Source organism: Procambarus clarkii, chromosome 11 (genome assembly GCF_040958095.1).
Source record: "Procambarus clarkii isolate CNS0578487 chromosome 11, FALCON_Pclarkii_2.0, whole genome shotgun sequence".
Classification (NCBI taxonomy): Eukaryota; Metazoa; Arthropoda; class Malacostraca; order Decapoda; family Cambaridae; genus Procambarus; species Procambarus clarkii.
Genome location: NC_091160.1, coordinates 12,825,524 through 12,848,947, shown reverse-complemented (window position 1 = coordinate 12,848,947; position 23,424 = coordinate 12,825,524). Strand labels below are relative to the sequence as shown.

The 23,424-nt window shown below is 52.0% G+C and overlaps 2 protein-coding genes and 1 pseudogene across 2 annotated transcripts; 1 reads left to right on the top strand and 2 right to left on the bottom strand.

Moving 5' to 3' along the window:
- Positions 1-4,051: 4,051 nt before the first annotated feature.
- On the bottom strand, positions 4,052-4,519 carry LOC138363552 (spidroin-1-like). The gene has a single exon (XM_069322906.1). The coding sequence runs from the start codon at positions 4,517-4,519 to the stop codon at positions 4,052-4,054; it is 468 nt and encodes a 155-aa protein (XP_069179007.1).
- Positions 4,520-6,481: 1,962 nt separating this feature from the next.
- Positions 6,482-6,949, bottom strand: LOC138363551 (spidroin-1-like). The gene has a single exon (XM_069322905.1). It carries the CDS (start codon positions 6,947-6,949, stop codon positions 6,482-6,484), a length of 468 nt encoding a protein of 155 aa, XP_069179006.1.
- Positions 6,950-17,650: 10,701 nt separating this feature from the next.
- On the top strand, positions 17,651-17,769 carry LOC123758562 (5S ribosomal RNA; annotated as a pseudogene).
- The last annotated feature ends 5,655 nt before the right edge of the window (positions 17,770-23,424 follow it).

Sequence of the window (23,424 nt, the reverse complement as noted above, 5' to 3'; positions counted from 1 at the left end):
CCCATGCCAGACTCTCCCTGCCCTCCCATGCTAGACTCTCCCTGCCCTCCCATGCTAGACTCTCCCTGCCCTCCCATGCTAGACTCTCCCTACCCTCCCATGCCAGACTCTCCATGCCCTCCCATGCCAGACTCTCCCTGCCCTCCCATGCCAGACTCTCCCTGCCCTCCCATGCCAGAATCTCCCTGCCCTCCCATGCCCGACTCTCCAGACTCTCCCTGCCCTCCCATGCTAGACTCTCCCTGCCCTCCCATGCTAGACTCTCCCAGCCTTCCCATGCCAGACTCTCCCTGCCCTCCCATGCTATACTCTCCCTGCCCTCCCATGCCCGACTCTCCAGACTCTCCCTGCCCTCCCATGCCCGACTCTCCAGACTCTCCGTGCCCTCCCATGCCAGACTCTCCCTGCCCTCCCATGCTAGATTCTCCAGACTCTCCCTGCCCTCCCATGCAAGACTCTCCCTGCCCTCCCATGCCCGACTCTCCAGACTCTCCCTGCCCTCCCATGCCAGACTCTCCCTGCCCTCCCATGCTAGACTCTCCCTACCCTCCCATGCCAGACTCTCCCTGCCCTCCCATGCTAGACTCTCCCTGCCCTCCCATGCCAGACTCTCCCTGCCTTCCCATGCCAGACTCTCCCTGCCCTCCCATGCCAGACTCTCCCTGCCCTCCCATGCCAGACTCTCCCTGCCCTCCCATGCCAGACTCTCCCTGCCCTCCCATGCTAGACTCTCCCTGCCCTCCCATGCCAGACTTTCCCGGCCCTCCCATGCTAGACTCTCCCTGCCCTCCCATGCCAGACTCTCCTGCCCTCCCATGCCAGACTCTCCCTGCCCTCCCATGCTAGACTCTCCCTGCACTCCCATGCCAGACTCTCCCTGCCCTCCTATGCCAGACTCTCCCTGCCCTCCCATGCTAGACTCTCATTACCCTCCCATGCCAGACTCTCCCTGCCCTCCCATGCCAGACTCTCCCTGCGCTCCCATGCTAGACTCTCCAGACTCTCCCTACCCTCCCATGCCAGACTCTCCCTACCCTTCCATGCCAGACTCTCCCTACCCTCCCATGTCAGACTCTCCCTGCCCTCCCATGCCAGACTCTCCCTGCCCTCCCATGCCAGACTCTCCCTGCCCTCCCATGCTAGACTCTCCCTGCCCTCCCATGCCAGACTCTCCCTGCCCTCCCATGCCAGACTCTCCCTGCCCTCACATGCCAGACTCTCCCTGCCCTCCCATGCCAGACTCTCCCTACCCTCCCATGCCAGACTCTCCCTGCCCTCCCATGCCAGACTCTCCCTGCCCTCCCATGCCAGATTCTCCCTACCCTCCCATGCCAGACTCTCCCTGCCCTCCCATGCCAGACTCTCCCTGCCCTCCCATGCTAGACTCTCATTACCCTCCCATGCCAGACTCTCCCTGCCCTCCCATGCCAGACTCTCCCTACCCTCCCATGCCAGACTCTCCCTACCCTCCCATGTCAGACTCTCCCTGCCCTCCCATGCTAGACTCTCCCTGCCTTCCCATGCCAGACTCTCCCTGCCCTCCCATGCCAGACTCTCCCTGCCCTCCCATGTCAGACTCTCCCTGCCCTCCCATGCTAGACTCTCCCTGCCTTCCCATGCCAGACTCTCCCTGCCCTCCCATGCCAGACTCTCCCTGCCCTCCCATGCCAGACTCTCCCTGCCCTCCCATGCTAGACTCTCCCTGCCCTCCCATGCTAGACTCTCCCTGCCCTCCCATGCCAGACTCTCCCTACCCTCTCATACCAGACATTCCCTACCCTCCCATGCCAGACTCTCCCTGCCCTCCCATGCCAGACTCTCCCTGCCCTCCTATGCCAAACTCTCCCTGCCCTCCCATGCCAGACTCTCCCTGCCCTCCCATGCCAGACTCTCCCTGCCCTCCCATGAAAGACTCTCCCTACCATCCCATGCCAAACTCTCCCTGCTTTTCCATGCCAGACTCTCCTTGCCCTCCCATGCTAGACTCTCCATGGCCTTCCATGCCAGACTCTCCCTGCCCTCCCATGCCCGACTCTCCCTGCCCTCCCATGCCAGACTCTCCCTGCCCTCCCATGCTAGACTCTCCCTGCCCTCCCATGCCAGACTCTCCCTGCCCTCCCATGCCAGACTCTCCCTAGTCTCCTATGCCAAACTCTCCCTGCCCTCCCATGCCAGACTCTCCCTGCCCTCCCATGCCAGACTCTCCCTGCCTTCCCATGCCAGACTCTCCCTGCCCTCCCATGCCAGACTCTCCCTGCCCTCCCATGCCAGACTCTCCCTGCCCCCCCATGCCAAGCTCTCCCTGTCCTCCCATGCCAGACTCTCCCTGCCCTCCCATGCAAGACTCTCCCTGCAAACCCATGCTAGACTCTCCCTGCCCTCTCATGCCAGACTTTCCCTGCCCTCCCATGCCAGACTCTCCTTGCCCTCCTATGCTAGACTCTCCCTGCTCTCCCATGCTAGACTCTCCCCGCCCTCCCATGCCAGACTTTCCTTGCCCTCCCATGCCAGACTCTCCCTGGCCTCCTATGCTAGACTCTCCCTGCCCTCCCATGCCAGACTCTCCCTGCCCTCCCATGCCAGACTCTCCCTGCCCTCCCATGCTAGACTCTCCCTGCCCTCCCATGCCAGACTCTCCCTGTCCTCCCATGCCAGACTCTCCAGACTGTCCCTGCCCTCCCATGCTAGATTCTCCAGACTCTCCCTGCCCTCCTATGCTAGACTCTCCCTGCCCTCCCATGCCAGACTCTCCCTGCCCTCCCATGCCAGACTCTCCCTGCCCTCCCATGCCAGACTCTCCCTGCCCTCCCATGCCCGACTCTCCAGACTCTCCCTCCCCTCCCATGCTAGACTCTCCCTGCCCTCCCATGCTAGACTCTCCCAGCCTTCCCATGCCAGACTCTCCCTGCCCTCCCATGCTAGACTCTCCCTGCCCTCCCATGCCCGACTCTCCAGACTCTCCGTGCCCTCCCATGCCCGACTCTCCAGACTCTCCCTGCCCTCCCATGCCAGACTCTCCCTGCCCTCCCATGCTAGATTCTCCAGACTCTCCCTGCCCTCCCATGCAAGACTCTCCCTGCCCTCCCATGCCCGACTCTCCAGACTCTCCCTGCCCTCCCATGCCAGACTCTCCCTGCCCTCCCATGCTAGACTCTCCCTACCCTCCCATGCCAGACTCTCCCTGCCCTCCCATGCTAGACTCTCCCTGCCCTCCCATGCCAGACTCTCCCTGCCCTCCCATGCCAGACTCTCCCTGCCCTCCCATGCCAGACTCTCCCTGCCCTCCCATGCCAGACTCTCCCTGCCCTCCCATGCTAGACTCTCCCTGCCCTCCATGCTAGACTCTCCCTGCCCTCCCATGCCAGACTTTCCCTGCCCTCCCATGCTAGACTCTCCCTGCCCTCCCATGCCAGACTCTCCTGCCCTCCCATGCCAGACTCTCCCTGCCCTCCCATGCTAGACTCTCCCTGCACTCTCATGCCAGACTCTCCCTGCCCTCCCATGCCAGACTTTCCCTGCCCTCCCATGCTAGACTCTCATTACCCTCCCATGCCAGACTCTCCCTGCCCTCCCATGCCAGACTCTCCCTGCGCTCCCATGCTAGACTCTCCAGACTCTCCCTACCCTCCCATTCAGACTCTCCCTACCCTCCCATGCCAGACTCTCCCTACCCTCCCATGTCAGACTCTCCCTGCCCTCCCATGCCAGACTCTCCCTGCCCTCCCATGCCAGACTCTCCCTGCCCTCCCATGCTAGACTCTCCCTGCCCTCCCATGCCAGACTCTCCCTGCCCTCCCATGCCAGACTCTCCCTGCCCTCCCATGCCAGACTCTCCCTGCCCTCCCATGCCAGACTCTCCCTACCCTCCCATGCCAGACTCTCCCTGCCCTCCCATGCCAGACTCTCCCTGCCCTCCCATGCCAGATTCTCCCTACCCTCCCATGCCAGACTCTCCCTGCCCTCCCATGCCAGACTTTCCCTGCCCTCCCATGCTAGACTCTCATTACCCTCCCATGCCAGACTCTCCCTACCCTCCCATGCCAGACTCTCCCTACCCTCCCATGTCAGACTCTCCCTGCCCTCCCATGCTAGAGTCTCCCTGCCTTCCCATGCCAGACTCTCCCTGCCCTCCCATGCCAGACTCTCCCTGCCCTCCCATGCCAGACTCTCCCTGCCCTCCCATGCCAGACTCTCCCTGCCCTCTTATGCTAGACTCTCCCTGCCTTCCCATGCCAGACTCTCCCTGCCCTCCCATGCCAGACTCTCCCTGCCTTCCCATGCCAGACTCTCCCTGCCCTCCCATGCCAGACTCTCCCTGCCCTCCCATGCCAGACTCTCCCTGCCCTCCCATGCCAGGCTCTCCCTGTCCTCCCATGCCAGACTCTCCCTGCCCTCCCATGCAAGACTCTCCCTGCAAACCCATGCTAGACTCTCCCTGCCCTCCCATGCCAGACTTTCCCTGCCCTCCCATGCCAGACTCTCCCTGCCCTCCTATGCTAGACTCTCCCTGCTCTCCCATGCTAGACTCTCCCTGCCCTCCCATGCCAGACTTTCCTTGCCCTCCCATGCCAGACTCTCCCTGCCCTCCTATGCTAGACTCTCCCTGCCCTCCCATGCCAGACTCTCCCTGCCCTCCCATGCCAGACTCTCCCTGCCCTCCCATGCTAGACTCTCCCTGCCCTCCCATGCCAGACTCTCCCTGCCCTCCCATGCCAGACTCTCCAGACTCTCCCTGCCCTCCCATGCCAGACTCTCCCTGTCCTCCCATGCCAGACTCTCCAGACTCTCCCTGCCCTCCCATGCTAGATTCTCCAGACTCTCCCTGCCCTCCTATGCTAGACTCTCCCTGCCCTCCCATGCCAGACTCTCCCTGCCCTCCCATGCCAGACTCTCCCTGCCCTCCCATGCCAGACTCTCCCTGCCCTCCCATGCCCGACTCTCCAGACTCTCCCAGCCCTCCCATGCCAGACTCTCCCTGCCCTCCCATGCTAGACTCTCCCTGCCCTCCCATGCCAGACTCTCCCTGCCCTCCCATGCTAGACTCTCCCTGCCCTCCCATGCCCGACTCTCCCTGCCCTCCTATGCCCGACTCTCCAGACTCTCCCTGCCCTCCCATGCCAGACTCTCCCTGCCCTCCCATGCTAGATTCTCCAGACTCTCCCTGCCCTCCCATGCTAGATTCTCCCTGCCCTCCCATGCCCGACTCTCCAGACTCTCCCTGCCCTCCCATGCCAGACTCTCCCTGCCCTCCCATGCTAGACTCTCCCTACCCTCCCATGCCAGACTCTCCCTGCCCTCCCATGCTAGACTCTCCCTGCCCTCCCATGCCAGACTCTCCCTGCCCTCCCATGCCAGACTCTCCCTGCCCTCCCATGCCAGACTCTCCCTGCCCTCCCATGCTAGACTCTCCCTGCCCTCCCATGCTAGACTCTCCCTGCCCTCCCATGCCAGACTTTCCCTGCCCTCCCATGCTAGACTCTCCCTGCCCTCCCATGCCAGACTCTGCTGCCCTCCCATGCCAGATTCTCCAGACTCTCCCTGCCCTCCCATGCCAGACTCTCCCTGCCCTCCCATGCTAGACTCTCCCTACCCTCCCATGCCAGACTCTCCCTGCCCTCCCATGCTAGACTCTCCCTGCCCTCCCATGCCAGACTCTCCCTGCCCTCCCATGCCAGACTCTCCCTGCCCTCCCATGCCAGACTCTCCCTGCCCTCCCATGCCAGACTCTCCCTGCCCTCCCATGCTAGACTCTCCCTGCCCTCCCATGCTAGACTCTCCCTGCCCTCCCATGCCAGACTTTCCCTGCCCTCCCATGCTAGACTCTCCCTGCCCTCCCATGCCAGACTCTCCTGCCCTCCCATGCCAGACTCTCCCTGCCCTCCCATGCTAGACTCTCCCTGCACTCCCATGCCAGACTCTCCCTGCCCTCCCATGCCAGACTTTCCCTGCCCTCCCATGCTAGACTCTCATTACCCTCCCATGCCAGACTCTCCCTGCCCTCCCATGCCAGACTCTCCCTGCGCTCCCATGCTAGACTCTCCAGACTCTCCCTACCCTCCCATTCAGACTCTCCCTACCCTCCCATGCCAGACTCTCCCTACCCTCCCATGTCAGACTCTCCCTGCCCTCCCATGCCAGACTCTCCCTGCCCTCCCATGCCAGACTCTCCCTGCCCTCCCATGCTAGACTCTCCCTGCCCTCCCATGCCAGACTCTCCCTGCCCTCCCATGCCAGACTCTCCCTGCCCTCACATGCCAGACTCTCCCTGCCCTCCCATGCCAGACTCTCCCTACCCTCCCATGCCAGACTCTCCCTGCCCTCCCATGCCAGACTCTCCCTGCCCTCCCATGCCAGATTCTCCCTACCCTCCCATGCCAGACTCTCCCTGCCCTCCCATGCCAGACTTTCCCTGCCCTCCCATGCTAGACTCTCATTACCCTCCCATGCCAGACTCTCCCTACCCTCCCATGCCAGACTCTCCCTACCCTCCCATGTCAGACTCTCCCTGCCCTCCCATGCTAGAGTCTCCCTGCCTTCCCATGCCAGACTCTCCCTGCCCTCCCATGCCAGACTCTCCCTGCCCTCCCATGCCAGACTCTCCCTGCCCTCCCATGCCAGACTCTCCCTGCCCTCTTATGCTAGACTCTCCCTGCCTTCCCATGCCAGACTCTCCCTGCCCTCCCATGCCAGACTCTCCCTGCCTTCCCATGCCAGACTCTCCCTGCCCTCCCATGCCAGACTCTCCCTGCCCTCCCATGCCAGACTCTCCCTGCCCTCCCATGCCAGGCTCTCCCTGTCCTCCCATGCCAGACTCTCCCTGCCCTCCCATGCAAGACTCTCCCTGCAAACCCATGCTAGACTCTCCCTGCCCTCCCATGCCAGACTTTCCCTGCCCTCCCATGCCAGACTCTCCCTGCCCTCCTATGCTAGACTCTCCCTGCTCTCCCATGCTAGACTCTCCCTGCCCTCCCATGCCAGACTTTCCTTGCCCTCCCATGCCAGACTCTCCCTGCCCTCCTATGCTAGACTCTCCCTGCCCTCCCATGCCAGACTCTCCCTGCCCTCCCATGCCAGACTCTCCCTGCCCTCCCATGCTAGACTCTCCCTGCCCTCCCATGCCAGACTCTCCCTGCCCTCCCATGCCAGACTCTCCAGACTCTCCCTGCCCTCCCATGCCAGACTCTCCCTGTCCTCCCATGCCAGACTCTCCAGACTCTCCCTGCCCTCCCATGCTAGATTCTCCAGACTCTCCCTGCCCTCCTATGCTAGACTCTCCCTGCCCTCCCATGCCAGACTCTCCCTGCCCTCCCATGCCAGACTCTCCCTGCCCTCCCATGCCAGACTCTCCCTGCCCTCCCATGCCCGACTCTCCAGACTCTCCCAGCCCTCCCATGCCAGACTCTCCCTGCCCTCCCATGCTAGACTCTCCCTGCCCTCCCATGCCAGACTCTCCCTGCCCTCCCATGCTAGACTCTCCCTGCCCTCCCATGCCCGACTCTCCCTGCCCTCCTATGCCCGACTCTCCAGACTCTCCCTGCCCTCCCATGCCAGACTCTCCCTGCCCTCCCATGCTAGATTCTCCAGACTCTCCCTGCCCTCCCATGCTAGATTCTCCCTGCCCTCCCATGCCCGACTCTCCAGACTCTCCCTGCCCTCCCATGCCAGACTCTCCCTGCCCTCCCATGCTAGACTCTCCCTACCCTCCCATGCCAGACTCTCCCTGCCCTCCCATGCTAGACTCTCCCTGCCCTCCCATGCCAGACTCTCCCTGCCCTCCCATGCCAGACTCTCCCTGCCCTCCCATGCCAGACTCTCCCTGCCCTCCCATGCTAGACTCTCCCTGCCCTCCCATGCTAGACTCTCCCTGCCCTCCCATGCCAGACTTTCCCTGCCCTCCCATGCTAGACTCTCCCTGCCCTCCCATGCCAGACTCTCCTGCCCTCCCATGCCAGACTCTCCAGACTCTCCCTGCCCTCCCATGCCAGACTTTCCCTGCCCTCCCATGCTAGACTCTCCCTACCCTCCCATGCCAGACTCTCCCTGCCCTCCCATGCTAGACTCTCCCTGCCCTCCCATGCCAGACTCTCCCTGCCCTCCCATGCCAGACTCTCCCTACCCTCCCATGCCAGACTCTCCCTGCCCTCCCATGCCAGACTCTCCCTGCGCTCCCATGCTAGACTCTCCAGACTCTCCCTGCCCTCCCATGCCAGACTCTCCCTGCCCTCCCATGTCAGACTCTCCCTGCCCTCCCATGCCAGACTCTCCCTGCCCTCCCATGCCAGACTCTCCAGACTCTCCCTGCCCTCCCATGCTAGACTCTCCAGACTCTCCCTGCCCTCCCATGCCAGACTCTCCCTGCCCTCCCATGCTAGACTCTCCAGACTCTCCCTGCCCTCCCATGCCAGACTCTCCCTACCCTCCCATGCTAGACTCTCCCTGCCCTCCCATGCCAGACTCTCCATGCCCTCCCATGCCAGACTCTCCCTGCCCTCCCATGCCAAACTCTCCCTGCCCTCCCATGCCAGACTCTCCCTACCCTCTCATACCAGACATTCCCTACCCTCCCATGCCAGACTCTCCCTGCCCTCCCATGCCAGACTCTCCCTGCCCTCCTATGCCAAACTCTCCCTGCCCTCCCATGCCAGACTCTCCCTGCCCTCCCATGCCAGACTCTCCCTGCACTCCCATGAAAGACTCTCCCTACCATCCCATGCCAAACTCTCCCTGCTTTTCCATGCCAGACTCTCCTTGCCCTCCCATGCTAGACTCTCCATGCCCTTCCATGCCAGACTCTCCCTGCCCTCCCATGCCAGACTCTCCCTGCCCTCCCATGCCAGACTCTCCCTGCCCTCCCATGCTAGACTCTCCAGACTCTCCCTGCCCTCCCATGCCAGACTCTCCCTGCCCTCCCATGTCAGACTCTCCCTGCCCTCCCATGCCAGACTCTCCCTGCCCTCCCATGCCAGACTCTCCAGACTCTCCCTGCCCTCCCATGCTAGACTCTCCAGACTCTCCCTGCCCTCCCATGCCAGACTCTCCCTGCCCTCCCATGCTAGACTCTCCAGACTCTCCCTGCCCTCCCATGCCAGACTCTCCCTACCCTCCCATGCTAGACTCTCCCTGCCCTCCCATGCCAGACTCTCCATGCCCTCCCATGCCAGACTCTCCCTGCCCTCCCATGCCAAACTCTCCCTGCCCTCCCATGCCAGACTCTCCCTACCCTCTCATACCAGACATTCCCTACCCTCCCATGCCAGACTCTCCCTGCCCTCCCATGCCAGACTCTCCCTGCCCTCCTATACCAAACTCTCCCTGCCCTCCCATGCCAGACTCTCCCTGCCCTCCCATGCCAGACTCTCCCTGCACTCCCATGAAAGACTCTCCCTACCATCCCATGCCAAACTCTCCCTGCTTTTCCATGCCAGACTCTCCTTGCCCTCCCATGCTAGACTCTCCATGCCCTTCCATGCCAGACTCTCCCTGCCCTCCCATGCCAGACTCTCCCTGCCCTCCCATGCCAGACTCTCCCTGCCCTCCCATGCTAGACTCTCCCTGCCCTCCCATGCTAGACTCTCCCTGCCCTCCCATGCTAGACTCTCCCTACCCTCCCATGCCAGACTCTCCATGCCCTCCCATGCCAGACTCTCCCTACCCTCCCATGCCAGACTCTCCCTACCCTCCCATGTCAGACCCTCCCTGCCCTCCCATGCCAGACTCTCCCTGCCCTCCCATGCCAGACTCTCCCTGCCCTCCCATGCCAGACTCTCCCTGCCCTCCCATGCCAGACTCTCCCTGCCCTCCCATGCCAGACTCTCCCTGCCCTCCCATGCCCGACTCTCCAGACTCTCCCAGCCCTCCCATGCCAGACTCTCCCTGCCCTCCCATGCTAGACTCTCCCTGCCCTCCCATGCCAGACTCTCCCTGCCCTCCCATGCTAGACTCTCCCTGCCCTCCCATGCCCGACTCTCCCTGCCCTCCTATGCCCGACTCTCCAGACTCTCCCTGCCCTCCCATGCCAGACTCTCCCTGCCCTCCCATGCTAGATTCTCCAGACTCTCCCTGCCCTCCCATGCTAGATTCTCCCTGCCCTCCCATGCCCGACTCTCCAGACTCTCCCTGCCCTCCCATGCCAGACTCTCCCTGCCCTCCCATGCTAGACTCTCCCTACCCTCCCATGCCAGACTCTCCCTGCCCTCCCATGCTAGACTCTCCCTGCCCTCCCATGCCAGACTCTCCCTGCCCTCCCATGCCAGACTCTCCCTGCCCTCCCATGCCAGACTCTCCCTGCCCTCCCATGCTAGACTCTCCCTGCCCTCCCATGCTAGACTCTCCCTGCCCTCCCATGCCAGACTTTCCCTGCCCTCCCATGCTAGACTCTCCCTGCCCTCCCATGCCAGACTCTCCTGCCCTCCCATGCCAGACTCTCCAGACTCTCCCTGCCCTCCCATGCCAGACTTTCCCTGCCCTCCCATGCTAGACTCTCCCTACCCTCCCATGCCAGACTCTCCCTGCCCTCCCATGCTAGACTCTCCCTGCCCTCCCATGCCAGACTCTCCCTGCCCTCCCATGCCAGACTCTCCCTACCCTCCCATGCCAGACTCTCCCTGCCCTCCCATGCCAGACTCTCCCTGCGCTCCCATGCTAGACTCTCCAGACTCTCCCTGCCCTCCCATGCCAGACTCTCCCTGCCCTCCCATGTCAGACTCTCCCTGCCCTCCCATGCCAGACTCTCCCTGCCCTCCCATGCCAGACTCTCCAGACTCTCCCTGCCCTCCCATGCTAGACTCTCCAGACTCTCCCTGCCCTCCCATGCCAGACTCTCCCTGCCCTCCCATGCTAGACTCTCCAGACTCTCCCTGCCCTCCCATGCCAGACTCTCCCTACCCTCCCATGCTAGACTCTCCCTGCCCTCCCATGCCAGACTCTCCATGCCCTCCCATGCCAGACTCTCCCTGCCCTCCCATGCCAAACTCTCCCTGCCCTCCCATGCCAGACTCTCCCTACCCTCTCATACCAGACATTCCCTACCCTCCCATGCCAGACTCTCCCTGCCCTCCCATGCCAGACTCTCCCTGCCCTCCTATGCCAAACTCTCCCTGCCCTCCCATGCCAGACTCTCCCTGCCCTCCCATGCCAGACTCTCCCTGCACTCCCATGAAAGACTCTCCCTACCATCCCATGCCAAACTCTCCCTGCTTTTCCATGCCAGACTCTCCTTGCCCTCCCATGCTAGACTCTCCATGCCCTTCCATGCCAGACTCTCCCTGCCCTCCCATGCCAGACTCTCCCTGCCCTCCCATGCCAGACTCTCCCTGCCCTCCCATGCTAGACTCTCCCTGCCCTCCCATGCTAGACTCTCCCTGCCCTCCCATGCTAGACTCTCCCTACCCTCCCATGCCAGACTCTCCATGCCCTCCCATGCCAGACTCTCCCTACCCTCCCATGCCAGACTCTCCCTACCCTCCCATGTCAGACCCTCCCTGCCCTCCCATGCCAGACTCTCCCTGCCCTCCCATGCCAGACTCTCCCTGCCCTCCCATGCCAGACTCTCCCTGCCCTCCCATGCCAGACTCTCCCTGCCCTCCCATGCCAGACTCTCCCTACCCTCCCATGCCAGACTCTCCCTGCCCTCCCATGCCAGACTCTCCCTACCCTCCCATGTCAGACCCTCCCTGCCCTCCCATGCCAGACTCTCCCTACCCTCCCATGTCAGACCCTCCCTGCCCTCCCATGCCAGACTCTCCCAGCCCTCCCATGTCAGACCCTCCCTGCCCTCCCATGCTAGACTCTCCCTGCCCTCTCATCGTAGATCCTCCCTTCTCTCTATCTCAAGGATATCAAAGGAAACAGACTGGACAAAAAGGAGTCAACTTCAAGGTAATATACTCAAACACAGAAGGATTACAGACAAAGCAGGTCAGTTTGGGAAAAAGAGCACTCGGATATAATAGCACTCACTGAAACAAAATTGTCAGGTGTTATAACAGATGCATTGTTTCCCCAGAACTACACTTTAATAAAGAAAAAGAAGGAAAGTAGGCCCTATTTGCATCAAAAGCCTGTAGTTTCAAAAAGATGGTTATCCTCAACTGAAGGTGTTCAGAGGCTACATAGGCACCATGACGATGGGAGGACAAAGAGTAGTAGTAATAGTAGTAGCAGGGATATATATAGCCCTCCGCCAAATAACAGAAGACCCAGGCCAGAGTATGACACAAACAACAGTGCAGTGAATACTATAGCAGAAAGAGCAGCATCTGTCGCCTTATGCGTTCGTCTTCTTTTCCATGAGACTCAACCATGGAAAGGTAGACTGGGAGAACAAAAGACAACATGTGGGGGGGGGGGGGTAGACACCACCGCCACTTGAGACTGGGATGCCTGTAAAATGAGTCCTGCGAGTTGAAAGTAGCTGCCGCACACATGATAGGCTTGAACGATATGCTGTTTTCTGCACTACATCTTTCACATATTTCAATCAAGCTATTTATAGTCTCTCTGGTAGGTGTGAGCAGAATTAGATCATCAGTAGAACTGAAAATATTAGCCTTGATACCGCCTATGTGACCACCAGCTCGTCTGACGCTCAACTTTTTTAACAATGGGTCAAGATCTATATAAATAAAAATGTAAATATTCGTTTCTTCAAAATCGCTAATCTCCGAAAGTTCATAACCAATTGCTTTGAAATTTTCACACAACATTCCATTCACATCCGAGCGGATTTATATATATATGCTATATAGATATCACGTCTGCGACGGGAAAAAACATTTTTTTTTTTAAACTTAGTTTTTAATGTGTTTTTCATGTGAGGGAAATCTTCGAAACCTCTTTACCGATTGCTTTGAAATTTTGTCACAACGTTGCATTCGAATAGGCGCGTTTTTTTATATGCCTGCTATATACATGCCTCACCTGTGACAGGAAAAAAACACGTTTTTTTTTTTAACGAAACAGCACCATCTGTTGGACGTAGGAGCAACACATATTGTAATCTCCAAAAGTTCTTCACCGATTGCTTTGAAATTTTGACACAACGTTCCATTCGAAAACACACGTTTATATATACCTACTATATAGATGATAGGTAAAATAGCAAATGCACAGGTAAAATAGCAAATACCAATCACAGGTAAAATACCTGTGATAGGTGAAAACAAATTTTTTTCGAAAAACAACATCATCTGTTGCATGTAATAGCAACACACTCTATACTAAATATGTTACGATCCCATTTCAATGTTTCCGATTGCTTTGATAAATTGAATTTTCATAGATTTCAATTTATTTTCATTTTGATTTATTTATTTTGTGTGATATTGCATTGGAATTGAGCTGTGTTGTTTACCATACCGTTCATTTCGTGAGTACAAGTATAGATGCCACACCTATGACAGGTAAAAACATGCTATTTTTTAAAACAGCGCCATCTGTTGCACGTAATAACAACACATGCTATACTAAATATGTTACAATTCACTTTCAATGTTTCCGATTGCATTGATAAATTTAATTTTCATAGATTTCAATTTATTTTCATTTAGATAATTATTTTGTGAAACATTGCATTGGAACTGAGCTGTGTTGTTTACCATACTGTTCATTTTACGAGTATAGTTTATTTTTAATTTTTTAATTTATTTTCATTTCGTTTTTTAAAAGTTTTTCCTATGTTTCAGTGATGGAAACATCAGATCATTTGATGTTCCCAATTTTCTGATGTAAACATCAGATCATTTGGGAATGCATCGACAATGGAGTGGGAAATGGTGGGGAGGACGAGAAAACGGGGGAGGGGAGGGAATGGTAGGGAGGACGAGGGGATGAGGAAGTGGGAGATGGTGGGAAGGACGAGGGGACGGGGAAGTGGGGAATGGTTAGGATGACGAGGGAATAGTGGAGTGGGGGATGGTGGGGAGGAAAAAGGGACAGGGGAGGAGGGGGAATGGTGGGGAGAATGAGGAGACGGTGGAGAGGGGAATTGTTGGGTTGACGAGGGGACAGGGAAGTGAGGATTGGTTCTGAGGACGAGGGGACAGGGGAGGGAGAAATTGTGGGGAGGGCGGGGAAACAATGGTTGCTGTGGTTCAGCAACGCACACGCGTTGTTGAGCCACAGCAACGCGTGGCCAGGTACAGTAGTAAATAATATTGTACTTAACACAGCACCTTGTTTGACCCTGTTTTTTATGGATAAATTTTTAGAGAGGACATTACTCCATTTCACAGCTTTTATTGCATACCTGATAAAAAAATATACAATAATCTAGCCATGACCGGACATACTAAGCATTTCTCTAACAAATTTAGCTTAATCAACTTTGTCAAAAGCTTTGCAAGCTTCAAGAAACAGACAGAGAACAGAGCTATAGCACTGAATAGTTTCCGCCACCACGAAACTGTAGAGCAATGATGAGTAACCAGTTCTGAAAGCAAATTAAAAGTCAGAACAGTCTAGTTTGTCAGTTAGAAAGTCAATGAGTATATATTCAAATACTTTTTAGTCCCCGTGGCGCCCCGGTAAAACACTCGCCCGGTGCTTCGCGAGCGCTTTGGCCTGGGTTCGTATCCTGATCAGGGATAATTGACTGGGTGCCAGTCCTTAATTGTAGCCTCTGTTCGCCCAGCAGTGAATGGGTACCTGGTTGTTATTTGGCGGGTCGTATTCCGGGGAAAATTAAGATTAGGTACCTGCCAGAAACGCTATGCTTGCTAGTGACTTTACAAGAATGTAACTATTTAGTTTAATAGTATGTTTTCGGCAAGAGTAGAGGAGGAGGAGGAGGACATGCAGGCTAGGCAGTTCTATTGGACATGAATAAGTACAGAGATGTTTATTACTGATGATCATGTACCATGGTAGTCAAAGCCTGTAAGACACATTGACAGGTTGGTATACATTTTTGACATTCCATGTTTAAGATTGTTAGAGTATATATTAAAACCAAAAAATGGGAGTTATGATTGTCCTTTAACTATCGAACTCACTGCATTAGAGGAGGGGGTGTATAATGGTGTCACATACAGCTGTAGTTAGATATGTTTCAATCTCATCTGTCCTGTATATAGCCCAGAGGAAAGACAAGGAGAAGGAAAGCAAAGAGAAGGAGGAAAAGGGGAAGTGGCACTACCGGTCAAAACTGACAACAGGTTTGAAGAGATACGTTTTGAGGAAGATGCCAATAATGCCGACTGTGTTCCAGAAATTATTTCAGTAGAAGTAAATAAAGTGGTTGTGACTGTGATATACAAACCACCAGAGGATCATATACGACCCAGAGAAGAATACGAGAATGCAAGCAGAGTTCCTATGCTTATCATACAAGGTGTTGCTGAATTATTCCATAGATTGAGAGCAAAACTACTAGTTGTGGAGAATTAAAATCACGGTCAAATAGAAGAGACACGGTGAACATATCTGATTGGAAGTTCCTTTACCAACTTTTTACACAACATATTTGGTACGGAACACGAAGAGGGTGAGACCAACCAGCAAGATGGAACATGTCATCACGAACGGGATGAAAATAGCTTGAGCTACCTTATCCCTTTGTGTGTATTTATACCTCAATTAAACTATTTCGATTTCAAAAGTCTGCACACAAAGCGAAATAGACACAAAATAGTGGGTATGAACTATAATTAAGAGCAAATTACAATTTCATATTGGTCTTTGATTATGTAGCTGTTATAGAGGCCATGGTAAGAGAAAATGAAGAGGAGAGTTGAAGACTGGCTTTGCATAAAGGTGAGTGCCGTTAGGTCAGATAATTCATAGAGAGAATGACATGGGAAACAGAACTAAGAGAAAAAAACAAAAATCAGGATGAACTTCATAACTAGCCAAGCCATAAAAGCTTAAAGAAGACTAAAACAACACCTAAAGAATAAAGGAGCCAAGAGTGAAAATTGCCTATGGTTTAACAGACACTGCTGCGTAGAAGCAAAAAAGAGAAGAAAATGAGCATGGAATAAGCACATGGAGCAGAGAATAAAGGGTAACCACAATATACATACAAGATAAATAAACACACAGGAATTCGGAAAGCAACAGAAAATCAGTGTGAGAATGATATAGCATCGATGGCCAAAGATCAGTCTAAATTACTATATAGCCACATGAGAATAATGACGGTAAATGAACAAGTGATCAAGATGCACAAAAAAGTGGCCACACAAAGAATAATAAGGAAGTGTGCGAATAACTCAACTAAAGCTTCCAAGTGGTATCAGATCTACGACTTCCAATGTAACAGACACACACAGACGAGGACTGATGGAAATAGAAGTGACTCTAAAGAAAGTAAAGAAATAAATAGAGTAGCTGGATGTGATGAAAACCAAATGACAAAATCTCACTTTGGATCCTACAAGAGGCAACTAAAGCATTGTGTAGACATCTTGTTGTAGTCTTCAACTCCACACTTGAAATAGGTGAACTTCCAGCCTTAAATACAGGATGGTCTCACTAACACGAATTCATTGTAATATATTAAAGAGACTAATTGAAAGATGGCTCGTAGAACACAGAACAAAATAATTTTGTTTCCAAGCATCAACGTGGATTCACCAAAGGAAAACCTTGTTTGACCAACATATTAGAGCTCTATGACAAGATGACAACAGTCAAACAGGAGTTCTATGACAAGATGACAACAGTCAAACAGGAGTTCTATGACAAGATGACAACAGTCAAACAGGAGTTCTATGACAAGATGACAACAGTCAAACAGGAGTTCTATGACAAGATGACAACAGTCAAACAGGAGTTCTATGACAAGATGACAACAGTCAAACAGGAGTTCTATGACAAGATGGCAACAGTCAAACATGAGTTCTATGACAAGATGACAACAGTCATACAGGAGTTCTATAACAAGATGACAACAGTCATACAGGAGTTCTATGACAAGATGACCACAGTCAAACAGGAGTTCTATGACAAGATGGCAACAGTCATACAAGAGTTCTATGACAAGATGACAACAGTCAAACAGAAGATAGAGGTCTTGGCAGACGCCATTTTCTTGGATTGCCAGAAATCCTACGACAATGTTCCTTATAAGCGATTCCCTTTCAAATCAGAAAAAACAGTCTACTGTATCAGGAAAATCTGCTGTATCAGGAAACAGTCTGGTGTATCAAGAAACAGTCTGGTGTATCAGGAAACAGTCTGGTGTATCCGGAAACAGTCTGTTGTATCAGGAAACAGTCTGTTGTATCAGGAAACAGTTTGTTGTATCAGGAAACAGTCTGTTGTATCAGGAAACAGTCTGTTGTATCAGGAAACAGTCTGTTGTATCAGGAAACAGTCTGTTGTATCAGGAAACAGTCTGTTATATCAGGAAACAGTCAGATGTATCAGGAAATGTTCTAAAGTTGATAAATTATACCAAAGAAGAAATAGGGCAGACATGATAACATTTGCAAGGTATAAAAGAAGATTCACAAAGTAGATATAGAAGCAATACTCAAAATATGTAGAAGAGAACAAGAAGATATAGTCGGAAATTGGAAACACAGATAAATCACATAGCTAGCAAATAATAAATATTTCAGTCCAAGAGTCGTAAAAGATTGGAACGAACTAGATGATAAAGTCGTCGAAGCTAATTCGATACAAACTCTTAAATTAAACAAAAATTATTGGAAAGGGCCATACCACGTTGATAACACTGCTTCTCGTCCGAGAAGCAAAGTTAAGCAACGTTGGATTTGGTTAGTTCTTGGATAGGTGACCGCCTGGGAACAACAAATGCTGTTAGCATTAAATTTAGGAGGCCTGTTTGGAGACCGTTGTGGGACATTTGGGGCTTGACTCTAATTATTTAAATATTAATATAGTAAAATCAATTACGAAGGACCACCCGCTTTTATAGTAAAGAGGGAAACTGAGAAAATATGATCATTAGAAAATTCCTAGATGAACCAATAACTATGGATAAAATACTAGAGAATATGATCACTGAAATAATTAATGGGCTGTATAATTAAATGAATCAAAGCCTCAAACACCTACATTGGGAGGGTATTACTGGAACTCAATACATTCAGGAACTAGTGTGGTTCGTTCACCAGTCCAATGTATAATAATCTAATCCTATGAATATTTATAGAGTCATTATCTTTATCTTCAAAAAGAACATAGACTACGAACATGAAATAATAATGTGACGATAATCTCCTTCAAGAGATTGAGCCTGCTCTTCCCTCCAAAAATACGTCGATATATACATCTATATAAAACAAGTATGGAAGAAATATCCAACAACTACACCAGCAAGGTTTGCCAGAGCGCAAAACGTATGCAGCCAGGAACACCTGCTCCACCTCGAACTGCCAAACTACCTGTCTGTCGCCTGCTCCTCGCTGATTGGCTGCGTGTCCAGCTGCACCTGCCCTCCACCCCCCCCACACTACCTGATGTCTGGGGCCACACGACCTACCGCTCTCAGAATATCTAGTGCTTTCATCAGGTTAACACGTCTCTTTGGTAGACTAAGCTGTGGCTTACGTGTACTAAGAGAGGTGATAGCTTAAAGCCAATATTCCTGCACCTCTTATTTGATTGTATATTGTTCACTTGTTATTACTCACTTGTCTTAACGTAACTTTTCATTTTGTCATTTGATTATTCTTATTATTTTGATTGATTGATTTTATTATACGAATTTGTATGTCCATTTTATTCATGTTTTGCTTTTTCTAACGTAATTAAAATCGCATTGTTAAATTTACTTGTGTTTTGTGTGTCTTCTCATACCTTACCACAGACGAAGTTCCAGATTTTCTATTTTTTTTGTTTCTATGTGACGAGGCCATACCCCTAGCTTTTGAACAGCCGAACACCAACGCGTTACCGTCAAAATAAGTATAATAAACACATGTTAATCCAATGAACAGAGTTCTGCATGTAAAGGAGTACAGATAATAATCAAGGAATACAAATGGAATCTTAGCTTAATGATAATTCCCCAGAAGTTAGTTACGACTCATCTTCTGATTCCCCTGGACTCGTCATGGAACACCGGGAGTTGATTAACATGGGAAATGACAGCTCGGAGAATTCTTCACACACGCTGTAAATTAAATTGGTTTCAGTAGTAACAAATTAAACTACTAGAAATCTATATTCAAGAAAACGGGATTAAAAGAAACAGAAAAAATTAATGACCTGTAGTTTTTTATTGTCGCACGGCGTCATGACAAGCTACCCAGCTATAAACCCACCCCCTATATGATGCATCAAATAAGGATCAAGGTACTTAGCTAATATGGGCACTGTGTAAGTTAAGGCTTGCCGAAGGTCGCGTCCTAGGTTCCGGTCTAGCCTATCCTAGATACTGACGCGCTTCACTGGCCGGTCACGTGGAGTTACATAGAACCAAATTTAACAGGTTCCGTAAATGACACTGACACCAGTGAAGGTATTGTCTGCAAAGGTTCTTCACACCTCACAGTGGCGACTTTCTTCTAGAGATTTGATGGCGTCTACCCTGATGGCTGGGTAATGGCGTCTCCTCGTGAGCGCTTCGCCACGTGAACACGTCTGCTCGTGAACGTTTCTACACGTGGACTGGCGTCTCTTCCGCCCCGCTCCGCGTCCCGCGTTTGCTACCCAAATTACTTATTATGGATATTATCATTTCTCGCAGTTGTGCTTGAAATGCTCGGGTTAGGACGGGTTTATTATTTGGAAGAGTTAAATATTATTATTTGCCAGTTTTATGATAGTAAACGAACAATGGAGAAGAATTAAAGTCTCTCCAGGGCATTCACGCGTGACGTTAATTTTATTACTAGATAACAGCTATAACTATAAACGCTCTATTTGGCTTTAGTTGGAGATCAGTTTATCTGTAATTAATTATCACACAGAACACCGTTGTTTATAGAGAATCAAATTCAATTCTCAGACACATTGGATATAAATGTGTTTATTACAATGGAATCTGACGCAATACTGGCGTCGGGTGACGTAAGAATTCTAACCTTATTGTACAGATGTAATTATTAGTACATGTGAACTCTACGTTGGGTTAATTTTAATCACTACAATGATTAGTAAAATTAGTAATAATTAATGAGAATACAACAGTGTTGTATTTAGTGTTGGAAATTTCCAACAACCGTACCACGAGGACGTTGAGCCCCGAAGTCATCTCAAGGAAAGGAAAGGATCTCAGCAACGAACTACAGGTCCTCATAAGATGGGGCTTAGCAGCACTGTATTGAACCATTCATGTATAGCGCTATAGGTGCTAATTTTACCACATATCTATAGTGCTATAGATGTTATTTGTACCACTCATCTATAGTGCTATAGGTGCAAATTGTACCACACCACAGGGAGCCGGTCGGCCGAGCGGACAGCACACTGGACTTGTGATCCTGTGGTCCTGGGTTTGATCCCGGGCGCCGGCGAGAAACAATGGGCAGAGTTTTTTTCACCCTATGCCCTTGTTACCTAGCAGTAAAATAGGTACCTGGGTGTTAGTCAGCTGTCACGGCCTGCTTCCTGGGGGTGGAGGCCTGGTCGAGGACTGGGCCGCGGGGACACTAAAGCCCCGAAATCATCTCAAGATAACCTCAAGATAACCACCCTATGACCCTGTTATCTAGCAGTAAAATAGGTACCTGGGTGTTAGTCAGCTGACACAGGCTGCTTCCTAGGGGTGGAGGCCTGGTCGAGGACTGGGCCGCGGGGACACTAAAGCCCCGAAATCATCTCAAGATAACCTCAAGATAACCACCCTATGACCCTGTTATCTAGCAGTAAAATAGGTACCTGGGTGTTAGTCAGCTGACACAGGCTGCTTCCTAGGGGTGGAGGCCTGGTCGAGGACCGGGCCGCGGGGACACTAAAATGCCCCGAAATCATCTCAAGATAACCTCAAGATAACCACATCTATAGAGCTATAGGTGTTATTTGTACCACTCATATATAGTGCTATATGAACTATTTGTACCAATTATCTATAGTACTATAGGTGTTATTTGTACCACTCATCTATAGTGCTACAGGAACTATTTGTACCACTCATCTATAGTGCTATAGGTGCTATTTGTACCACTCACCTATTGTGCTGTAGGTACTATTTGTACCCCTCATCTATAGTGCTATAGGTACTATTTGCACCACTCATCTCTAGTGCTAAAGGTACTATTTGTCCCATTCGTTTCTAGTGCCTATAGGTATTATTTGTACCATTCATATATAGTGCCTATATGTACTATTTGTAATGTTAATCTATAGTGCTATAGGTACTATTTGTACCATTAATCTATAGTGCTATAGGTACTACTTGATTCATTCATCCATAGTGGTCATAGGTACCATTTGTACCATCCATAGTGGCGATAGGTACTATTCGTATCATTCATTACTTGGATTATTTATATCTATTCATCTAAAGTATATATAGATACTACTAGTACCATTCAGTCATAGTGGATATAGGTACTATTTGTGCCATTTATTCATAGTGGCTATATGCAGTATTATGCAGACGAGGAGTCACAATAACGTGGCTGAAGTATGTTGACCAGACCACACAATAGAAAGTGAAGGGACGACGACGTTTCAGTCCGTCCTGGATCATTCTCAAGTCGATTGTCAAGTCAATATATGCAGTATAAGTACCATTCATTCATAGTTGCTATAGGTAGTATTCGTACAATTTGTCCATATTACCTATAGGTACTATTTGTTCCTTTCATCCAAAGTGCTATAGGTACTTTTCATACCATTCATAAAAAGTACCTATAGTGCTATTTGTACCATTCGTCTATAGTGGCTATAGTGCTATTTGTACCATTTATTTATAGAGGCTATAGTGCTATTTGTACCATTCGTCTATAGTGGCTATAGTCCTATTTGTACCATTCATTTATAGTGGCTATAGTGCTATTTGTACCATTCATCTATAGTGGTTACAGTGCTATTTGTGCCACCATCCATAGTGCTATAGGTCCTATTTGTACCATTGGTCTATAGTGCTATAGGTGTTTGAGAGATGGACTGGTTTGGTGTGTGTAAACACGAGTGAGAGAAGGATCTACACACCCCAGGCTGCGTCACCCTCCGCCAGTGGCTGAGGTCACTGTAGCAACACCGCCGGGACGACCAGTCAGCTGCACCACACCAAGACCCTCCACCACCCACCACAGCCTCCTGGTTCACTGTGCTGCTCGCTCCCTCGCCCCGCACCTGCTCAACTGCCTGCGCCAAGCTGGCTCGCGTTCCACCAGTCACCTGTCACTCACGTGATGTACGTCACTCATGTGGTGTTTGTCACTCACGTGACAGACCACGTGGTGTCTGCCACTCACTTGATGTCTGTCACTTACGTCCTATCTGTCACTCACGTGGTGTATGTCACTCACGTGTTGTCTGTCACTCACGTGGTGTTTGTCACTCACGTGGTGTTTGCATCAAACATCACGTGAGTGACAGACAAGACGTAAGTGACAGACATCACGTGGTGTCTGTCACTGACGCAGTGTCTATCACTCACGTAGTGTTTGTCACTCACGTGGTGTCTGTCACTCACGTGGTGTTTGTCACTCACGTGGTGTCTATCACTCACGTAGTGTTTGTCACTCACGTGGTGTCTGTCACTCACGTGGTGTCTGTCACTGACGCAGTGTCTGTCACTTACGAGGTGTTTGCAACTCACGTGGTGTCTGTCACTCACGTGGTGTTCGTCACTCACGTGATGTTTGTCACTCATGTGGTGTCTGTCACCCACGTGGTGTCTGTCACTCACGTGCTGTTTGTCACTCACGTGGTGTTTGTCACTCACGGGGTGTTTGTCACTCACGTGGTGTCTGTCACTCACGTGGTGTTTGTCACTCACGTGGTGTCTGTCACTCACGTGGTGTTTGTCACTCACGTGTTGTCTGTCACTCACGTGGTCTGTCACTCACGTGGTGTCTGTCACTCACGTGGTGTCTGTCACTCACGTGGTGTCTGTCACTCACGTGGTGTCTGTCACTCACGTGGTGTTGGTTGTCACCACCGCACGTACATGTGTGGGTGAAATGTGTATTATGAGTACGTTTGTGTTTGTGAATGAAAGTGAATGGGTTTCCATGTTTTGTTTAAGTAACTTGAATATGTTACACATGTTTGGTATAAGTAAGTACTCACCTAGTTGTGCTTGAGGGGGTTGAGCTCTGGCTCTTTGGTCCCGCCTCTCAACCGTCAATCAACAAGTGTACAGGTTCCTGAGCCTATTGGGCTCTATCATATCTACACTTGAAACTGTGTATGGAGTCAGCCTCCACCACATTGCTTCCTAATGCATTCCATTTGTCAACCACTCTGACACTAAAAAAGTTCTTTCTAATATCTCTGTGGCTCATTTGGGCACTCAGTTTCCACCTGTGTCCCCTAGTGCGTGTGCCCCTTGTGTTAAAT